The sequence below is a fragment of the Mauremys reevesii genome, linkage group 10 (assembly GCF_016161935.1).
Source record: "Mauremys reevesii isolate NIE-2019 linkage group 10, ASM1616193v1, whole genome shotgun sequence".
NCBI classification, from domain to species: Eukaryota; Metazoa; Chordata; order Testudines; family Geoemydidae; genus Mauremys; species Mauremys reevesii.
In genome coordinates this window covers 13,241,328-13,261,209 of record NC_052632.1, presented here as the reverse complement: position 1 = coordinate 13,261,209, position 19,882 = coordinate 13,241,328, and the positions used below count along the sequence as shown (strand labels likewise).

Sequence of the window (19,882 nt, the reverse complement as noted above, 5' to 3'; positions counted from 1 at the left end):
TTACAATTAATTTCTTATATGCTATGGTAACCAATGCAACTTAGTGGAACCATTGCTACCATAGATACCACACAACAGACTGTTGAATTATAGCTTCACATGCAAACATTTAACATATCAAATTTTTTAGAAATGAATTACTTCTCATCAAGTACACTTGATTACTACTGGTTGAAAAGCAATGCACTAGCGAGTGCATCCATTGAAAATGAAGTTCCTCTGTATATATGCTGTAAATATGTCTGCAATTATTAAAAATATATGGTATTATTAGAAATGTTCTCAAATCACTAACTCCACATAGAAGTTTATCATCTTCCCAAATGCCCTTGGATTACTAATCACATTTACTTTATTACTCGTCTGTAGGAAAAGACATATTTCACCCACAGACACATGCTCTAAAATAAAACCTACTGGTGCACAGACCTGAGTTAGAATTTGTTCATCATGCAAATTACAGTAGTATAATAATCTTCCAAAGGGAAATGTGCAAGTCCCATCACTCACGTCATTTTAAATTAGCTCGGTCAAAGTTTCTCTGGAATATATTGTAGGCAGCAATCCTACTTTGGCCACCAGCTGGACATAATTATCAGCTCTCTTCCACCTCTAACACTCAATCTCCAAACCCCGAAGTCCTTCACTCAGTTTTAATTTTTTCAATCCTTGCTGAGGCAAAATTCTCATCGACTTCAAGGAGCATTTTACCTGAGTAAGCAGTGAGTAAGGAATGAGTAAACACTTCAGGATTTAGCCCTGTGAATCTAAGAACAACAACATCCTTTCATCTCGCTTCTATTCATTCAGGCGAGATACTCAGGGATTCCCACAGGGTACAAACTCTCAAAGCTTTGCATGCCCACATACCAACAAAAGGAATCAATACATACTGAAATCATGACTAGGTACTGTACTTCAGTAATAAAGAATTCAGCAGGCCTCCCAACCCTCGGTCTCCCAGTCCCCTACTCTCCTGCTGGCTGCAGCACACACCTGCCTTTGTATTAACTGCTTAAGTATATGCCATGTTCAACTTCTGGAGCTCTCTCTGCGTTCCACATTAGCTCATGGAAGTAATTGGGTCCCATGGGCCTGGTGCAGATAGGCTTGCACGCATGTTTTGGACAGCCAGGGCTTGACCTGAGATATCTGAGGTACTGAATCCAGCTTTTCTGAACATCTGTAGTGGGATGCGAAGCAGTCAACTACGTGTTGTGGTTTGGAATGGGAATGAACCTAACATGGACTACATTACCATGCTGGGCTAGTCACACACAGATACATGGCTTGTGTTACATAAGAAAGGAGGTTTTGTTTTCATTGATGATTTGCTTCTCCATTCTTGTGCAAGGGCAAAATGGTACATTTAATAAGGTTTGAACTTTAGAAATAGTCAACAGGGGGCGCAAAATAGCTCCATCCATCAATTGCCCATAGAAACAGGGATTGGGGAGAAGGCATTAATGGCAAGACAATTAAAGGGGGAAGAGGCAGCCTGAACGTCCAGTATCTTTTGGAAAGGTTTCTCTCTCACGCTTAATGGTGAAGTGAAGTGCTGCCTGGGATCCTCTATTTTCCCCCTTTATTCTTCTCTTCTTTAGAAGCTTCACTCGGGGCTCTCCCACCAGTATGGTTCAGAAGGTGAGCTGGATACAGCTTTCCCCAGACCTCCCAACATTATTCACCCACTTGCCAATGAAAGGCTCTAGGAAGCCATGTGAGTGAATCCCTCCCGCCCCAGAGGGCAAACATTAACATCCATTTCAACGCAGTTTTGGGACAGTAAAGCCTTATGCTTTGGGTCGGTTTGTTGTTCCACGCATACACTGGGAGCGTCCAACTGGGGCAGAGTGCACACCCGACAGAGTAAATCTGAAACAGGTCCTGCACCTCAGTATTGCACAGTGCAGCTCTGCCAACAGCGAGTCATTACATGATGGTTGAAAAGGATTAGCACATAGGAGAAGCAGTCAGCCTTTTCTTCCTAGCTTGCCATTAGCCCAGACCAGCCCACACTCTAAGGATGGGATGCTGGACATGTTTGGGTTGGCTGGTAAATACTAAAAAAAAAATCCGGCCTTTAATGCAGCCTGCTCCATGCAATTAACACTCATGGGTATCCTTCAACTCCTTCCTGATCTCCAGAGTGGTCAGGGACTGTTGTGGACAAGGCAATGAAAGCATTATGAAAAATAGCTAGCATCCTGTGAGCAGTGCTACAAAGGGTAACACATGTGCCATATAAAATACTACTCATAATCAAGATCGCTCCCCTCCCTTGTTCCCATCAGTCTCCCCCTGGGACAGGCCAACATTACCATCAGTGCAGAGTAAGTGTAGGGGTAATGGTAGGCCAGGTAGCAGACATCTTCCCCATGAGGGAACATGACGGTGAAGGTGAGCGTATAGTAGGATTTCCTTCGTGAGCCTCCCGCTGCAGCTGCACTACGGCGGTAATGGTTTCTAGAGGAAGAGAAAGAGAGGGAGTAGATGGTAGTCAGCTTTTGGGTCCTCATCTTGTGTGCTCATGCAAGAACTGAACCATCGGAGAGATCTCATCCAACCTGAATGAGCTGTGGTGGAGCTCCAACCTCAACTGTGCATGGTGCAAACTCTAAGTGGGCCAAATTCAGATGCAGCTGACCCAGTTCCGTGACAGACTCAATGCAGTATGCAACACAATGCCACTGAACAGTCTCCACCATACAGCTAAGGGCCATGTTACAGCAGGTAGGTGAGAGGGTGCAGGGAAGCAGCAGATATGGAGACACAGGGAACACAGTGATGGTTAGTGCCAGCATGCACAGCTGGATTCAAGCAAGTTACTTGGAATCCAACAGTCAGAGCGGGCCAGGGGGGAGCAGTGAGTTAGAGGCAGAGCAGCTGCTGGCAGCACTGGGCATAGTTTGACCCTGCCAGTCCTATGCCTGCAGGGCAAAGCTACCTTGTGGGAAAATAACAGTCCATCTAGTGTGGGGAGGTGGAGCCAGCAGGGGATGGGTGGATGGGAAGAGGCTGTCTAAGAGTACTTGAAGATTTTGGACGAGTAGAAATTGTAGATGTTAGGGTCCAGTCAGTGCACTGTAAGAAAGGTGGAACTGGAACAGCACATAAAAGGATAGGGGGAAAGTGAGGTGAAGGGACATGGGCAAAATACTCCATATGCCATCAAAGGCTTAACTTCGGATTGAGCAGAGAAGGGAGCTGGGATTGAGAGGAGTCAACACCTGAGGAAGCAGAGATGACCTCATGCCGACTTGCAACTCATCAGCCAGACCAATCACCCCCACCGGATCCCTCCCTTTCAGTAACTAGAGCACCTGAGTCTTCAAGACTCCACTAATCTCCCTTCAAATTTTGAGCACAACCTCCCTTGCAGGGGATTAACTCTAATAAAGATGTGTCTTCTGGATGAGAAGGAACATTTTCCTGCAGCACAGATGAAGAGCCAATTCATGCACTTTAGAGAGAAATATCATGGCAAATTGCACCCAGAAGTATATTTCAAACAATATTTTTCCCACATTGCACCAATTATGCTGTTGCCAAACCTTCTGATTCTGAAGGACTGTGAGGCTTTTTGACAAATGTTATCATCAATGTTGCATTAAAATGCAAAACAGTGGAGGAGAGCAAAAGATGCAATTTCAGCTCCTGAAATTTACAATACCAGTTTAGTTTTCTGTTGTTTTTATTCAAAGGGGTGAAGAGAGGAGATAATTATTCTTCTCAAATCCTCCAGAATAATCAGCTCTTCGTCACAAGAAACACACAGCACAAGAGCACGTTTCTTTTCAAAGCATGTGAATTTCGTGATTACGAACACGTGAGGTGAATGGGACTAGCTGGAGCAAGGAATCACACAGGCAGCATTCCTGCCTTCCTGGCACAGTGAAAAGGCAATGATTTAATGCTCAGCTGACGCCCACACCCATACGTTTCTCTCTGTTATTTGCAAACAAAAAACAGGTAATAAATAATTTTAAATATTAGAGTGAAATCCTGACTCAGTTCCAAGTCAATGGATTTGATTTCAGTGGGGCCAGGATTTCACCCCCATTTTCTTAAAAATCAAGACAACAACATATCACCTTCTCTTCCAGTGAATCTGGATAATGGCGGGGGGGCAGAGTCAGGAGCCATCTCTTGTGTGATTTACATGGTTAGGACGTATCCTCCAGATCTCTATTCTATTCATTTTTACTTTCACGGTCACAATAACCTCAGACTCAAGATGCTGTCACAAGCCCTGAGATTTTCTGAGACAGTCCTGAGACATCCCCTGCAGGTCACTGGTGAGAGGTGAGATGGGTGTGGCATGCTGGGTGGTATCCAGTATTCTGCCATACAGTTCTGCCAATGCATTTCCAGTCTGAAGCTAATGCTCCAGTCCTGAGTTTCCCCTCCACCAACTCCCATAGCTCTACCAATGCAGCTCAGTCCTGACCTCTTAGTATCCTATTAGTCCATCACCACCACACAGCTCTGACACTAGTGGAATCCTGGCATTCAGCTATTCCAGTTCTGATGACCCTTGGGGCTGATCTGCAGCACCCACTTCTATACCAGCAAAGGGCCTCCCCTGAACAGGGATTTCTAATCCGTCCTCTTTCAAATCACTTCTCAAAACTCATCTCTACTCCAATGCCTACAGCAAACAACCTAGTGACAATGGCAAGTCTACATGGCTAGTGACCCCCGGGGTTTTATTCATCATTACTGATTCATAAAAAAAGTAACCTCGGCATGCAACTTGCTGACACATCCCTGTGTTCCTATTGCTGATAGTCATGGCTTCCTGCACACCCACCTGTTATGTCCTGGCCTTACTTAGCTTGTAAATACCTTGGGGTTAGAACTGTCTTTCTCTGTATAATTGTACAGCACCCAGGACAATCCGGGTTGGGGTCCCCGAACACAAACAATAAATAATAATCTTACTAAATTATGCCAAAATGTGTGTGATATTAGGATGGGTCACATGACAAGTCCACTAAATATATTTTCACATTTCATCTGTCTGATCCCCCGCGGTGGAAAAGATCATGCATTCACCCACAGCAACCTCTGGTCCCCGCAACCTCCTTTATCCTCTCTTCCCAAAATGTGCCCAAAGCTCTGCACTCTTTCCAGAAGCTAAGCAACTGGTTCTTAGAAAGGATATGCAAGACCCAGTGATGGCTTTATCGGCATGAAAGCTACATCTGCTGTGCCTTTGAGTCACTTTATAATAGTCAAATCATAAAGCTTGCTGCTGTCCTTCAAATCTACTGTGTACCAAGCAGTTTACCTCTAACAGCAGCTACTGCAAGTTAATTAACAATTATAATAATACTTATCACTTACTGTGTAAAGCACTTGTCATGTTCAAAGCCCTTTGCCAACATTAGTTAATAAAACCTCACAAACTCCTTATCTGCTAGCATTCTTTGGGAACCTACAAGGTAGATAAATCAGTATAATTTTCCTCATATTACAAGTGGGGAACTGAGACAGAGAGGTGAAGAGACTTGCCCAAAGCCATGGAGTGAGTCAGCAGCAGAGCTGAGACAAGAACTCAGGAGTTCAAAGGCTCCAAGCCAGGCAGCAGCCGTGTGACTCACTCAAATGGCCTTTTGACTCCCTTAACCACCTGCAGCATTTGACCAATAGCATTGCTGGCATTGGGAAAAGTGACAAATGGAATATGGTGGGGTATCAGCTTAGACTAAAGTAGTAGAGGAAAATTCATATATACCGTAACTTTAGACCCACTGGAAATGGGGCCTAATATAAAGATGAAATATTTACCCTCTCTCTATTCTGTCCCTCCCCAAAGGACCCCCTTTGTCCTGCTACCTTTTAACCCCATTGGGATCTAACCATGTTTTTCTCCCCACATGAACCTATTCTTAGGCTTCCAGTGTGGAAGGTGTATGTGACACACACTCTTTTAGCAAACGCAGAGAGCAGAGGGTGCCTGAGTCTATATGGTAGGGTATGGTGGAAAAAACTAACAAAAACCAGACAGCAGGAGATGGCTGGTATTATTAGGTCTGGTAAATGGTGGCTGGAGGGAACACAATGCAGTGTAGCTCCCTTTCCAAGGACCAGACCCTGTGTGGGTGTTCTAATTTTTGAGTCTCTACTTAGAATCTGTTGAAAGCAGCAGTGCCCCCTAGTGACTGAAAGAAACTATTCTTGTGGTCAAATGGCTAGTACGGCCCATGCCCACCTACCACCGCATCAATGTCTTAACTTTGGCTAGCCAAGACCACCCTTAGGACTGAAAGGGGAGATGCCATTCCATACCATAGTTAAGCATTGACTTCTCTCCTGGAAACTAACAAGACCAGGTAGCACTGACTGTGATGGTAATTTTTATAGTGCGAACACAGGGTCCCTGGAAAGAGAGGTGAAACCCTCTCTCTGACATCACAAAGGCCCCCAAAACACCTACCAGATGGGAATGAATAAGTGATTAGTGACCCAGGCAGGATTCCAACTGGTGGGCTAGAGACAAACTGCTTCATACCCCATTACCAACCCTCTGAGGCACCCGACGCCCAGAAAAGTTGCGGTTTAAACAATGAGCTGAAAACAAACTCTGGAACTGAATGCCCAAGTGCATTCTCACCAATTCAATATGCTGACATTTTCCTTAAATAATTTGCTGGAAAGGAATATTATTTTGTGTGTTAACATAAACAGCTGCCAAGACGACAAGTGAATTAGACAATCTTATAATAACTGTGACTATTTATCATGGGTGTATCCTGGCACTTCACCCAGGGAAGCAATAAAACAGAGCAGCCGTGTCACGGAGATTCCTTTTGACAGCTGAGTTGCTAATATTCTCCATAACATAAAATCTCTCTCAAGAGATGTATGGGAAAGGTATATAATGGCAGAGCAGTGCTACGACATCCATCTTCATGAGTGAGCTTTCCCATCTCCCCTCACCAGTGAAGATGAATGTCAGGAGAGATCGGACGGCATGTATTACACAGACAACCCATGTATGCGCCTCTCCTCCCGCTGTCCTTCAGCTCAGAGGCTGCTTTAGATCTGAGCTGTGGAAGATGAGAAATGATGGGAATTTGTGGGTGAGTGGGTATGTTAACCACACCGAGTTTCCCCTTACTTATGCATTCAAGGTCTGGGGTCACAGCTAACCTTCCTCCAGGCAAAGAGAGTTGGTTGAGGCTTCCTCCAGAACCCATCACCAGCATAAGCAAAGCGCTGGGGGAGGATACAGGGTTCTTCCACCAAAACACACTGAGCATGCTGTCTTCACAGTGCTCCCATCTTCAGCCGGCTTGGGGAACCACAGACCCTGATTGCTCCAAGATGTAACTATTTGCTGCCTACAGACTGGTATGCTACAAGCTCCAATAATTGGGGAGTTGCTCTGTCATTGGTGAAAGAACAAGAGGTGTGTGTTACCTAGAAAGAACAACAGATTGATAGATGGCAATATAAAAATATATTGACTTATAACTGAATGTACAATTGAAAGACACTGCATACTCCAAAACAAAACAATCCTATGCTAATGTCTCCACCGTATCCCGGTCCAGGATATGATAAAGAATTTAATTGCACATTCATGGCTTAACTTTACCAGTCAGCTGTTATTGAATCACCACACAATAACTGCCTTGTTCATGACATTAGGAGTCATTACTCTCAGAATCAGCATATAAGCATTGCATGTCCTGCATCTGCTGGTGCCTATTCTGCCTGCACCCATGAGCCCATGCACAGAAGCCAAAGGCTACAGGATTAGTGCAGCATCTAACACAATGGGGCCCCCACTCTTGGTTGGTCCTTAGTCACTACCATAGAAAACATGATTACTAATAAAAATGAAGGTATGTGGGGGCCAGCTGTCCATCAGTAGCACATAAGCTTCTGAGGGGACAGTCTCAGGAGGAGTGGAGGTTAGCTGGACAAAGATGAGTGTGGGGACATTATTTGGGCAAGGTAAATGGTTATTTGAGTTGTTACTGACAAGACACCCATTAGAGGCAAGAGAACCATGACCCTTGACCCCCAAGCAAGCTTTATTTAGGGAGTTTGGGTTTGTTTTCACAGAGAACTAGAAAGTTTTTTTACTCCTGTCATGACAAAAGTTTGGGGCTCTCTGTTTCTCCTGCAAAGCGATAACATCACAGTAAATGCACCCGGCTTGAGGATTGATTGTGATGTCATGCATGCAGGGGCGGCTCTAGAAATCGGGCTGCCCCAAGCAGCGCGGAGCGCTGCGCCGCCCTTCCCCGGTCCCGCGGCGGGTCCCCTCTTCCCACGGCTCCGGTTGAGCTCCTGCCGGCATGCCTGCGGCAGGTCCACCGGAGCCCGGGACGAGCGGACCTGCCGCAGTCATGCCTGCGGGAGCTCAACCGGAGCCGCGGGAAGACGGGACCCGCCGCATTCATGCCTGCGGCAGGTCCGCTCGTCCCGGGCTCCGGTGGACCTGCCGCAGGCATGCCGGCGGGAGCTCCACCGGAGCCAAATGCCGCCCCCCCGGGAAACGGCCGCCCCAAGCGCCTGCTTGGCGCGCTGGTGTCTAGAGCCGCCCCTGCATGCATGTGAGTGAGAACAACGATGTTTAACCCTCTAGGCCAAATGTACAAACAACAGCAAAAAGCAAAACAAAACCCAGTTTATTTTGCAAGGAGAAATGCATTAATTCTACCTGGGGTTCTACAAGCCCCTAAACCACATGGCCATGTGTGGATGAGATTGCCCTTTACTGTGATGCATGTAGTCCACTAGCAGAGAGTGAAATGGAACACAGGTTCATATGAACAAGTGGAACTTCATTAAACCCCGTGCACTGCTCTGTCCATGTGGCTGAATTCCTTCCAGCCAAACTCCCTGCATTCCTGGTTTCCCATCAATAACAGTCCCTCCAGGGAACATGGGCCCTCTTCCTCCAGTTCTACTGATCATGATACATCTTTCCTATTTTACAAACATTTTAATATAAACATTAAAAAGCAATAATTGATGCCCAGACCACCACCCCATGTCCCTTTGTCCAGAGGTTGCAATAGGGTTGCCAATTTCAGTTGGACGTACTCCTGGGGGTTTCATCACATGATATGATCTTTATTTAAAGTTTAATCTTTAATTCCTGGAGACCTCGGGACAATCCTGGAGGGATGACAACTCTAGGTTGCTAGCCTATAGCAGAGTTGGAGTCTTATATTTACCACAGACTCAGCTGGTTACATAGTCTTGGTCTCCTTAACGGATGACCACAATGGGAGTGACTTATCCCTGTCTCCCTATCTAGAAAACCATCTCTCTGTGGAGTCTCCTTCCTTCATGTGGGGTTGGCCTCTGGATGGTTCTCTGTCTCTCTCTTCTGTGACTCTCTCTCTGTATGTTCTATATAGATTTTGTGTCTGCTCGTTCGTTAAGCGTCTTCTGGCCCTTCAGATCACTTCTTTCTTGCATAATCACCTCATATGAGCTGGGTGCCAGTGCAACCCTCACTACACCTTTAGTCTACTCCTTCTGGAGACTCTCTAAAGGCTGGATCCTCACAGGAGTACCTGTCTTCAAGGCAGGTAGGTCCTTGGTTGACCTGTTGTAATCTAGCGCCTGCTTTCTCTGATCGTTGGCCCTGTTTTTTCTACTGATGACGCAGAGTGTGAAGGCAATGCCACAGACCCAGTGAGCATGGCTCAGGGTGCAGACGTGTCTGCCACCCTCAGGTAGAACTCCAAATTCATAGGTGAAGTGAGCGAAGCCACTCCCTGCTCAAGCCTTCACTGTGTGCCTGTGGGATCATTTTCATATGCCATCCTACTCTGGGAAAACTAATTTCCCTCTCATGCCAACACAGCACCAGGTGGTCACTGGGGCCAAGGTTAGCGGGTACAACTCATGCAGATTTAAAAAGGGTCTGTACTTGCTCAAGACGGGACTGAGTTTCACCCATATAGTACATTAATTTCTGGAGAAAATGCGGCAGTGATGGGAGAAGTAGAGCAGGGTGCTCTGCCCTCTGTGCTGACCACCACTCTGAAACACCCAGATGAATCTATCTGAAATCACAACTCACCCTTTGGCAAGGAGAATGGGTGACTAAAACTCTGTTAACCCTGTGTGTGCTGCATTCAATTTGGCAAACCAATGATATAAGCTGGGGATGGAAAAGAAAAACAGGTAGGCTGCCCAGTCCACCTCTCTGCCAATCACTGGAGTAGGGGCTTAAAACTATTTGGGTACCACTCCTTTGTGCTTCTGTGTACACATGAAGAGGGCTTCATGTTGTCACCATGGGGTTCCCCCCTCCTCCCTTCTCCACTACCACTTTACTCCAGAAGAGAGAATTCTGCATGTATCCTCTCTCTCCCCTGCATACCAACTAACAGGGTCTCGCTCACATCCAATCCCTGTTGTCAGAAGTGCAGAACGCAGCAGGCTGGCATAAATTTATTGTGTGTGAGAAATGGGGCACTGGCAGCTGAAGGTTAATGACATGAATACAGTTAGCAGGAGGGGAAGGGAAGCCAAAAGGAATGCACCAATGAAACACTTACTTGTAGTAACAGATATCAGAGCCCACCCGAATCCAGTGAGGCCTGCCTTGGAGAGCTTCCTTCACTGAATACATTACCGGCTGCATGCCTACATAAAACAAAGGCAGTTTCAGGTGATATGACTTCCTTTGCGTGAATATGCAAGCTCTTTGCAGCTCTTTTACCAAAAGCAGATACACTTTTCCCCCATCCCATACTTGATTTCAAAGCAGCCAACTCTCCATAGAAAATTATGGAGAGGGGAAGCCAGGTACAGGGAAATGAGTAGTAAATGGACCAGCCCTACTGGCTTTTCCAAGGTGAGAGATTCCAAGCAACTCTGCTTATGCAGGGACTGTGGAAGGGAAAGAGGAGGAAAAGAAGAACATAAGAATCAGTACACTGGATAGACCAATGGGTCTGGTTAGACAACTATCCTGTCCCCTGTCCCACTGGAATACATCAATAGTCAGTCTAGTAGTCTGGAAACCCACCTTCTGCCATAATGGGAGCAACCAATGGATGCTGCATCTAGCTTAATACTTTTTGCTAACCTCAGCTACTATTGGATGCTTCATAAGAAGGTATTAAAGCTCCCATAAGAACATACAGAGCTGGGTGCCCTAAAAATGCTTATAACAATAATATCCCTCGTTGGGCTGTCTGATACCTGGTGGCAACTTCTTCCTGACCTGCACCATGTTATCACCTTATGCCCTGAAGAGAAACTATGCAAACATTATCCACAGTTGCATGAGTCCAGCTCCTTTGCAGGAAGATTTTTATCCACTGAGACATGGGTATACAATTTATTTGCTCTACATGGGTCCCCCGTTTTACACTTAGGGCAAGCTTCTTGTCCTCATCTTTGAGGATCTCCATAGCGCCTTGCCCATCTATTTCTTTCCCTTCCTCTCTTTCTGCTGCCTTTGTCTCCTTCATCCAGTCCAATCTACTGCCTTTCTCTAGGCTGCTCGTTACATCAAGTCCACGATTCCAATGTGTGTTATTATCTAAGATATATAGGATACTCCTTGGTGTCATTAATGCGGGGGGATTACTTGCATCACACAAAAAAAAGGGTTATAAAAATCACAGCATTTTGCCCCTCCCTTTGGATTTCTTTGGTGTAACTCATCAGCACTTAAACAGCTGTGGAGTACATCTCTGAGCAGACACAGGATTGTCCCATACCTCAACAGGAAGGTAACATGGAAAGAACTTCAAATACAAACTCAATCACATCACGGCTTAACCTTTCAATTTTTGCAGTGGGGGTGCTGGGAGCCATTGAACCAAACTGTAAACCCTGCATATAATGGAAACCACTTCAAGCCAGGGGGTGCTGCAGCACCCTCAGCACCTCTAGTTCCAGCACCTATATGTATCCATGCAGTGCTTCTGCATGGACCAGCTAACAGAGGGGACACCATGGTGAATCATGGGAGATATATACCTATCCAGGAGACTGGCCTTTCAAAGACAATGAGGACATGAGGTACCAGAACTACAACTCCCATGAGGCACCACAGCATCACAGCAGGACATAGTTTAATATTAAACTATCTCCAAACAAAACTTTACCATTCACTTAGCCAAACCAAAATATTTTGTTTCCGTTTCCTCAATGGAAAAGTCTAGTTTTCGGCCACACTGTTCAGTTTTTTGACAAAAATTCAACATTTTCTATGGGGAATGAAATCCATTTTCTAACCAGCTCTGCTGCTGACTACAACTGCTGCTTGAAACGTTCTTTCACCGATATGAAATTACACAGCACCATCTACCTGACAGGGAGATCAGAAGGACAGCCACAGTACACAGCCAACCCATGTTATAGCACATTGTCACCCATGCCACTTTTGCACAGGAGCAGGACTTGAAACTTCCAGCTCAGTGAGGTGAACAGTAGCACTGGTAAGTGCATGGAGCAGAAAGTAGTATATTTTCTCATATACGGAAGTCAATGTCATACATGCTGCTAACAGTGCTATGGGCCTCACTCCATCCAGTTAGCTAGAGTTTCAATGCATTTTCAATGCATCAGAAGCAACGGACAACATGCAATCACACACACACCACACAATAGCTGGCCCTGGGGCTAGCCTCCTAACACAGGATATTATTTTCACATTTTTCTTCCAAATATATTTTAATTGCACATTTTAAAATTTGATTCCTGTCCACTGAAAGCTCACAAAAGTGAGGGGCTAATAAGTGCTGGCTACGATCAGAGAAGCAAATGCCGAAGAACCTTCCACCAGTAAGGGCCTGAGTCTACCCTACTGACGCTACCCCATAGGTTATATCACTGAGAGCTACTCTATAGGTTTCAAGAGGTACCACATCAGCGTCTGACATCCCCTTTGCCACTCCTCCTCAGTGTACTTCACTCTCAGGCCATTGAGAGAATTACCCAGTCATGCCAAACTGTTTGGTGATTCAGGAAAATGGAATAGCACGGCAATACAAATTCATTTTCATTTGTGAGCTATTTCAGTACTTGAACTCTGGTCCTTAGGGCAAATGATTTATAATGAACTGCACCACTCAGCAGGTATTCTTGCAACTGTAACAGCAAGCCATTCTCAGGGCAGGTCTACACCTAAAAGGCTGCATTGGTGCTGCTGTAGCACATTAATGAAGATGCTCCATGCCAACAGGAAAGCTCTCCTGTCAGCACAGTTAATCCACCTCCGCAAAAGGCAGTAGCTATGTCAGCGGGAGAAGCTCTGGTCATTATACGTCGGTAAAACTATGTCCCCTCAGGGGTGTGCATTTTTCACACCTCTGAGCAACGTAGATATACTGAAGTAATGCTGTAGCGTAGACCTGCCCTAAGTCTCTTTGCTATTTGTTGTGGGTACACTGCTCCTGAGGTAAATCCTTTGCTGATTTGTGCAGATGTAACCATAAGGCTATAGAGGGAAGTAGTGTTTGACATTGTGCACTTATTAAAGATTCTGGGCCAGATCCTCAGCTGGTGTAAATTAACATAGCTTCATGGAAAGCAATGGTTGGTGCTAATGCCAAACTATGCCAGCTGAGGATTCGACACACAGTCTGTATGTAAAAGAAACAATTTCTCTTCTAAAATGGGCATTGAAAGCTCTGATTTGCCTGCCTGTTTTATGGCATCACATCCTTCCTCCTGAACCACAGACTGCAACTGGAGCTCAAAAATAGAGACAGAATCTTTTATTATTAATGTTGGCAGAAACCTCAGAAGGTCTGGATGTGGATTTTAATTTCTCAATAAGCCTCCTAAACTGTGGATGCTTATTTGAAGATTAGCCAAATTTATTCAAACCTTATGAGATTTCTCCACTTCTGCACCGCTCATTCAGTCCAAATAGATCCTCCTCCTTTCCCCCACAGTCCCATTTTTAAATATCCCAGTCTCCAAACTCCTGCTCTTCAATTCCAAATCCCTCCTCCCATCCCTATGTGCCCTTGAGGAGACAGAGAGAGAACTCCTTTTGAGGCCTTGTAGTGACCCCTTCTGGCTGATTTCAAAGCAGCTGCTGTGCACCAAAGAGGGACCCCACCCAGCTCTACTAATTCAGAAGGTGGACCTAGCAGTAGAGGATGAGATGACAGGAGACCTTAGCTGCTAGGAAATTGGTAGTAGGAGTGGAGGGTGGGAATGGAACCCATATTAATTATGCGGATGGGAAGGAGAGAAAGGAAGAGAAGTAAGAAGGTATTATACTCTGAAAGGCCCCAGGTTCACCCCCCTGCTCCACGGTTCAGAAGGCACCTTATGACTAAGTAAACAAGCCATGATCTATGGGTCTCTAACAGACACAAGAAGGTTGAAGCCCCCATGGAATCAATAGTGTAGCCCTGTGCATGGGCGGGAACCCCAGCCCACCCGAAGGCTCATACCGTAATTAAACTGGCTGTTGACCTTCTCGCAGTTGATGATGTTAAAGCGGTAGGCAATGGTTGGCTTCATGGCGCTGACCTCAAAGTAAAACCACTGGTGGTGCTGGACGGTGTTCACATCGGTGTTCATAATCAAATCATACTCAAATCTGGAGAGCAAGGCGTGAGATGGTGTCACCATGGGCCAGGCAGATTGACAGGGTGGGATATAACGAACCCACGGCTGCAGTTGCCTCATACAAACACTACAGCTGTCAGCCACTGGCGACAATGGGAGGGGGTGCCACTGAGACCACCAATGGCAGGTAGAGCCACAGGATGCTATCAAAGCCAATACTAGCCGAGCATGCCATCACATTCGTGTCCTACCCTAGCACAGTGTCATGTCTTTTCACGCCTTGGTTTCTCACTTCCTTTAACTTCACACCACTTAATACCTGTGATTCATAAGCTCTGCTCCCCTTGCTGACTGTTTTAAAGTCCATGGTGCTTCACCTTTTCACACAGTAGACATTACAAGTGTGGCCGGATAGGACACAGCCACTGCTGGGACCTAAGCTACTTACTTGCGCACTTGGATGGCTTTGCGGAGGTTTCCTGATTCAAACTTGGAGTAGAATCTCAGGCAGTCTGGAGCATCTGTGCTTGAGGGGCTGGAGCAAAACACAGAAATGTGTCTACTACCAAAAATTACCTTAAGGAACAGTAACCGCTCCAATATAATTTATATAGCGATTTAGACTTACAAACAGAAGACATTTAAGAGCAGCTATGGCCCAGCCATTCAGCTCAAAGCAGCAGCCTTTATGGGGTAATTCTAAATCCCCCTCTCGATTTTCCTGTCTCCAGGAACAGATCCATACACTCCTCAATCTCAGTTAGGTTCTTTGTGGATAAACCTTAATCCACAGGTTTATTATCCTTTGTGTGAAGTGGCTCTGGCCAAGTTCTCCGTTTACTCCTCCCATTTTTACCTTTTGCCCCCCTAAATTTTGGAGCCTTTAAATTCATCTTGAGCAATTTTAAAATTCTCTCTCCTTCTTCAAACCCCCGCCAGGTCACCTCAAACTCTCCTGTGTTCCTAAGAGGACAGTCTCAGACCCATTAACCCTTTCCTCAGAATGTACTTGCTTCGGATTTGAGATCCTCTCCATTGCCCTGTGCTGTCTCTTCTCAAGGGCAATAATGATTTGCCAGGAAATGGTGCCCAGCCTGGGTCAGAGTACCCAAGATGGGTCTCACAGCTGCCTTACTGCACAACATCATGGTACCACCCCTTTTAGTTTTAGGTTCCATTGCTCTGCTAAAACTACCCAGTATCTGGTTTTCTTTTCCTACTGCTGCTGTGCACTGGGCTAGTGGTTTCAGGGACCCTTCCACAATAGCTTGCAGATCCTTTCCCTCAGCCATGTGCTGAGAGACACTGGGAAGGGGTGTTTACCTCACACTTGCCCCAAAAAGTTAATGTGGATAGAAGAAGGGGCTAATTAACCCAACAAGTAACAGCTGAGGGGAATCAGGCGCTAACTAATCCCCTGAATGAGGGAGGGAGCCAAGCAGAAGGGGAACAAGCTGGGCTGGGATTTATAAACACAGGAAATTGGAAGCTGAGGGGACTGCTGAGAAAAAGGTTACTGTCATTCCCTGGGAGGAGTATTTGAAGGCTGAAGAAAAATGTAGCCTGTATTTGCTCCCCGGGAGGAGGGAATTGTGTCAGATGATAAGGAAAGGGCTCAGGGAAAGGCAGCAAGGTCCAAGAGGGAGCAGACCTTGACTGCTGGCTAGAGGGCCCCTGAGCCAGAACCCAGAGTAGAGGGCAGGCCCAGGTTTCCCTGCCAGCCACCAAGGGAGTGAATGGGAAGGCCAGGATGCCTAGGAGGCTGAAGGAAGACTTTGGTACTCTAGAAGGGGAAAATGCATATTGTAACCTGGCCGGAGGACTGAGTCATGAAGAGGCAGCAGCAGCTCACTGAGCAAGAGAAGAGCTGCTGCAGACCCAGTGAGAGAGGCAGAGAGACAGCACGCAACTGCAAGAAGGGGCATCGACCTCACAACGCTAATCCCCAGAATGGCCATGAGGAGGCGCCATCCTGGCTGTGAGTGGCGCACCTTGTCACAAAACCTTGTTCCTTACACTGGATCCTATCTACCAGTCTAATGTTTTGTACATTTGTCTAAGTTGAATCAAATGCACCATCTGCTGGCCTAGTCACCTAATCTATTACTGATAGTAACAGTAGTGCCCTCAGTCACGTACACTACAAGGAAGACTTACCTGCGCCCATCTAAATCAAAGACAACTCTGTCTATCACATCACCTGGCTCGATTAGACGACGAACATCCTCAAATATTTTGGCCCTGGAAAAGAAAAACAAATTGTGAGTCTGTCTGCAGCCATAGGCAGACACATACCTCTGTCTTGGAGGATCCTTGCTGAGGAAGTGAACGGAGGCTTATGATATTCTTTCCAGGGGGTTGGAAAGAATTATACACCTGTTCTAACTAAACAAAAATATCCCTTAGCACTTTTTGCCGTTCACCAGTTTGGGCTTTTGCATGACTATCATGACTGGAAGACACCTTCAGAGTTAAATGACTTGTCATTCACATTCTGTAGGATTTATCTCCATTTCTTCTCATTCAGTCTCAGTGAATGAGTCATGTACACCTAGCAATGGAGAGTTTGTCACAAGGGATCAGACTATTGGTCTATCTATTACAGACTCCTCGCTCCAACAGTGGTGAATGAGCCCATCCAACCCGCCCCAGTAATGACCAGTTGTACAATGCCATATGTGTTCTCGAGATTTCCTTCCTGACCTTTGCAGCAATCAACTTAAACACTGAAGCATGACATGATTATCCCTGTCTTCGCTGTATAGTTACATATGTTATTATGGTCATAAATGCGGGGCTTTTAGAACATTAGTGCAGGGAAGAGGTGAGAGAATGACGGCCTCTGTGAATAAGATTCCAGGCATTTAGCTGCAACAGGAAGAGTTCCCATCTCTATAGAGCACAGAGGTTTAAAATAGCTCAGAAACTTGTGGCCTTGGTAAATGCCATGTTATTAGTATCATTCAGTCCTAGAGCTTAGTTCAAGAGACAACAGAATCACCCAGCCTGTTTGCGGTTTGGTAAGCATTGCTTGTGCTACTAAGAACAAATGCCCTCTAAAGGAATTGCAGAGGGACACGCATGGGGCAGGACAGGGGAGGGTAGTCCTGAGAAGAATCTCCTCTCCCAACACAGTTTCTCCCACACTCCAACACACAATGTATCCTCCTCAGTTGAACACAAGAACATAAGAATGGCCCTATTGGGTCAGACCAAAGGTCCATCTAGCCCAATATCCTGTCTTCTGACAGTGAGCAGTGCCAGGTGCCCCAGAGGGAATGAACAGAACAGGTAATCATCAAGTGATCCATCCCCTATTGCTCATTCCCAGTTTCTGGCAAACAGAGGCTAGGGACACCATTCCTTACCCATCCTGGCTAATAGCCATTGACGGACCTATCCTCCATGAATTTATCTAGTTCTTTTTGAACCCTGTTATGGTCTTGGCCTTCACAACATCCTCTGGCAAAGAGTTCCACAGGTTGACTATGTTGTGTGAAGAAATATTTCCTTTTATTTGTTTGAAACCTGCTGCCTATTAATTTCATTTGGTGACCCCTAGCTCTTGTGTTATGCGAAGTAATAAACACTTCCTTATCTACTGTAACCCTTTGGGGTTTAAAAAGCATGGCCCCTTTAAATCTTTTTCCTAGGGGGGAGAGGGAGCAGTAAAAAAAGGAGGGAAACTCGGGGGTGTGGCTCTGGAGCTCTGGGGGAGAGAAGGGCTGCAGCCCGCAGACCCTCACAAAGTGAAGCAGCAAAGAACCTGCCTGAAGCCTGGGAAGAACAGGGCGGTGGATTGGGGACCCCCAAGGACAGAAGCCAGGAGGAGCTGGCTCAGTGTCTGCCCTTCCAGACTGTGCTACCACTGGGCCTATGGGACCTTAGTTTGGATGCAACCCTGTTCTACTGCTCCCCCTATATTTCCCCTTGTTGTTTTTCTCCTCTCATCCCTCTGTAAATAAATATTTCCCTTTGTTATATCCATTGTACTTTTCCTGTGGGTGGGTGTGTTCACTCTGTGGGGGCGTTGGAACAGGTGCCCCTGGGGTGGAAGGGATTTTTCCTGCTGCATTCCTGCGTGCGCCTTCTCTTGGCCAGAGCTGCCCGCAGAGCAGACTCCATCTTGGCCACGAGGGCGCTAAAGTTACCTCATTTACATTGTAAGAAAGTAGTGTAAGAGCATTAATGTTAATTGCCAGGTGCACAATGCCTTCCATGGGAGGATCCCAACACACTTCACGATTATTTACTTGCTTTAGCAGGGGAGGCAGAGAAGTATTTATTCACTTTTACCTTCCAGATAAGGAAAGTGGAGAGGTGACATGATTTGGCCACTGGCAGAGGCAGGAATTAGGCCTCCTAATTCCCCATCTGTGCCAAGAAAATCTTAGATGCCAGTGTCTTCAACCTCAAGAGAAAAATCTGAATAGTATAAGCCTATAGCTGAGTTTCCCTTCTTGTAATAATTCATTGTGTAGGTCTCTGTGAGGACTGCAGAGACCTATGAAACTTGACAACAAGTGATGATCAACACCCATCAAAAGCCAGGCAGTAAAACATGAGAGTCCCCAGTACTACAAGAAGTGAGTCCCTATTCACCCAGTTGTGGACAGTTACCTCTGGGATGACAATAAAGCAGAATCACCTTTGAACTCCATATTTCCGCTCCAGCAGGGACTGGTAATAAGGAGGGGGCTGGTGGCCCCAAAAATCAGGGAACGCCAAGACCCTATAGTCCGGAATGGACTTGGTGCTTCCAGCCCTGGCCATGTAGAAGTGGGGGCTGTGGAATGGGATATCCCCTTGGTGTCTCTCCAGAAGCTTTGTCACTGTGTTGGAGGCTCCCACTCCACCCACGGGGCTGGGACCGAAGCAGCTCGCACAGTGAGTGTGAAATGTTCTTGTGTCCCAAGAGGCTTCTTTTAGGGGAGGATGCAGAGTGGGTGCATAGGTCCTGCATAGATCTTCTCTTTCACCAAGAGCATCTGCATCTTGGACTGATTCTCCCATCACTTGTTTTTCAAGGGCTGGAGCCCCAGTGCATTTATCCTTCTTTGCCCAGCTCTGCACTGGAGTCTTGAACGCCGTTTCCTCTGGTTCTGGCCCCATGGCACTTTGGTCCCTGTGTCTGCAACGCTGCTGCTTCATGAAAGCAGCATTTGGAATGACTGGGGGGTGAGTGCCTGGCTGGCTCCCAGGCATATCCTCAGAGCCCTTCTCATCTTCAGACCCTGTTTCCAGCTCCTTTAGATTTAAAGAATAAAAGAAAGAAAAGAAAGAAAGACAGATGGTGTCTCCTTCCAGAAGGAAATAGAAGAAAGAAAAGGGAAAACATTTAATTTACAGGCCTCTTAAA

The 19,882-nt window shown here is 46.1% G+C and overlaps 1 protein-coding gene across 1 annotated transcript in view; it reads right to left on the bottom strand.

The window, feature by feature from the left end:
* Positions 1-19,882, bottom strand: part of AGBL1 (AGBL carboxypeptidase 1) — a 371,053-nt gene that overhangs the window by 265,221 nt on the left and 85,950 nt on the right. Inside the window, exons 11-16 of the mRNA XM_039493279.1 lie at positions 19,172-19,770; positions 16,681-16,764; positions 14,972-15,058; positions 14,406-14,554; positions 10,539-10,626; positions 2,322-2,466 (exon numbers count right to left, since the gene is read on the bottom strand). Coding sequence (XP_039349213.1) covers positions 2,322-2,466; positions 10,539-10,626; positions 14,406-14,554; positions 14,972-15,058; positions 16,681-16,764; positions 19,172-19,770 — 1,152 coding nt within the window. The remainder of the gene's footprint in view (positions 1-2,321; positions 2,467-10,538; positions 10,627-14,405; positions 14,555-14,971; positions 15,059-16,680; positions 16,765-19,171; positions 19,771-19,882) is intronic.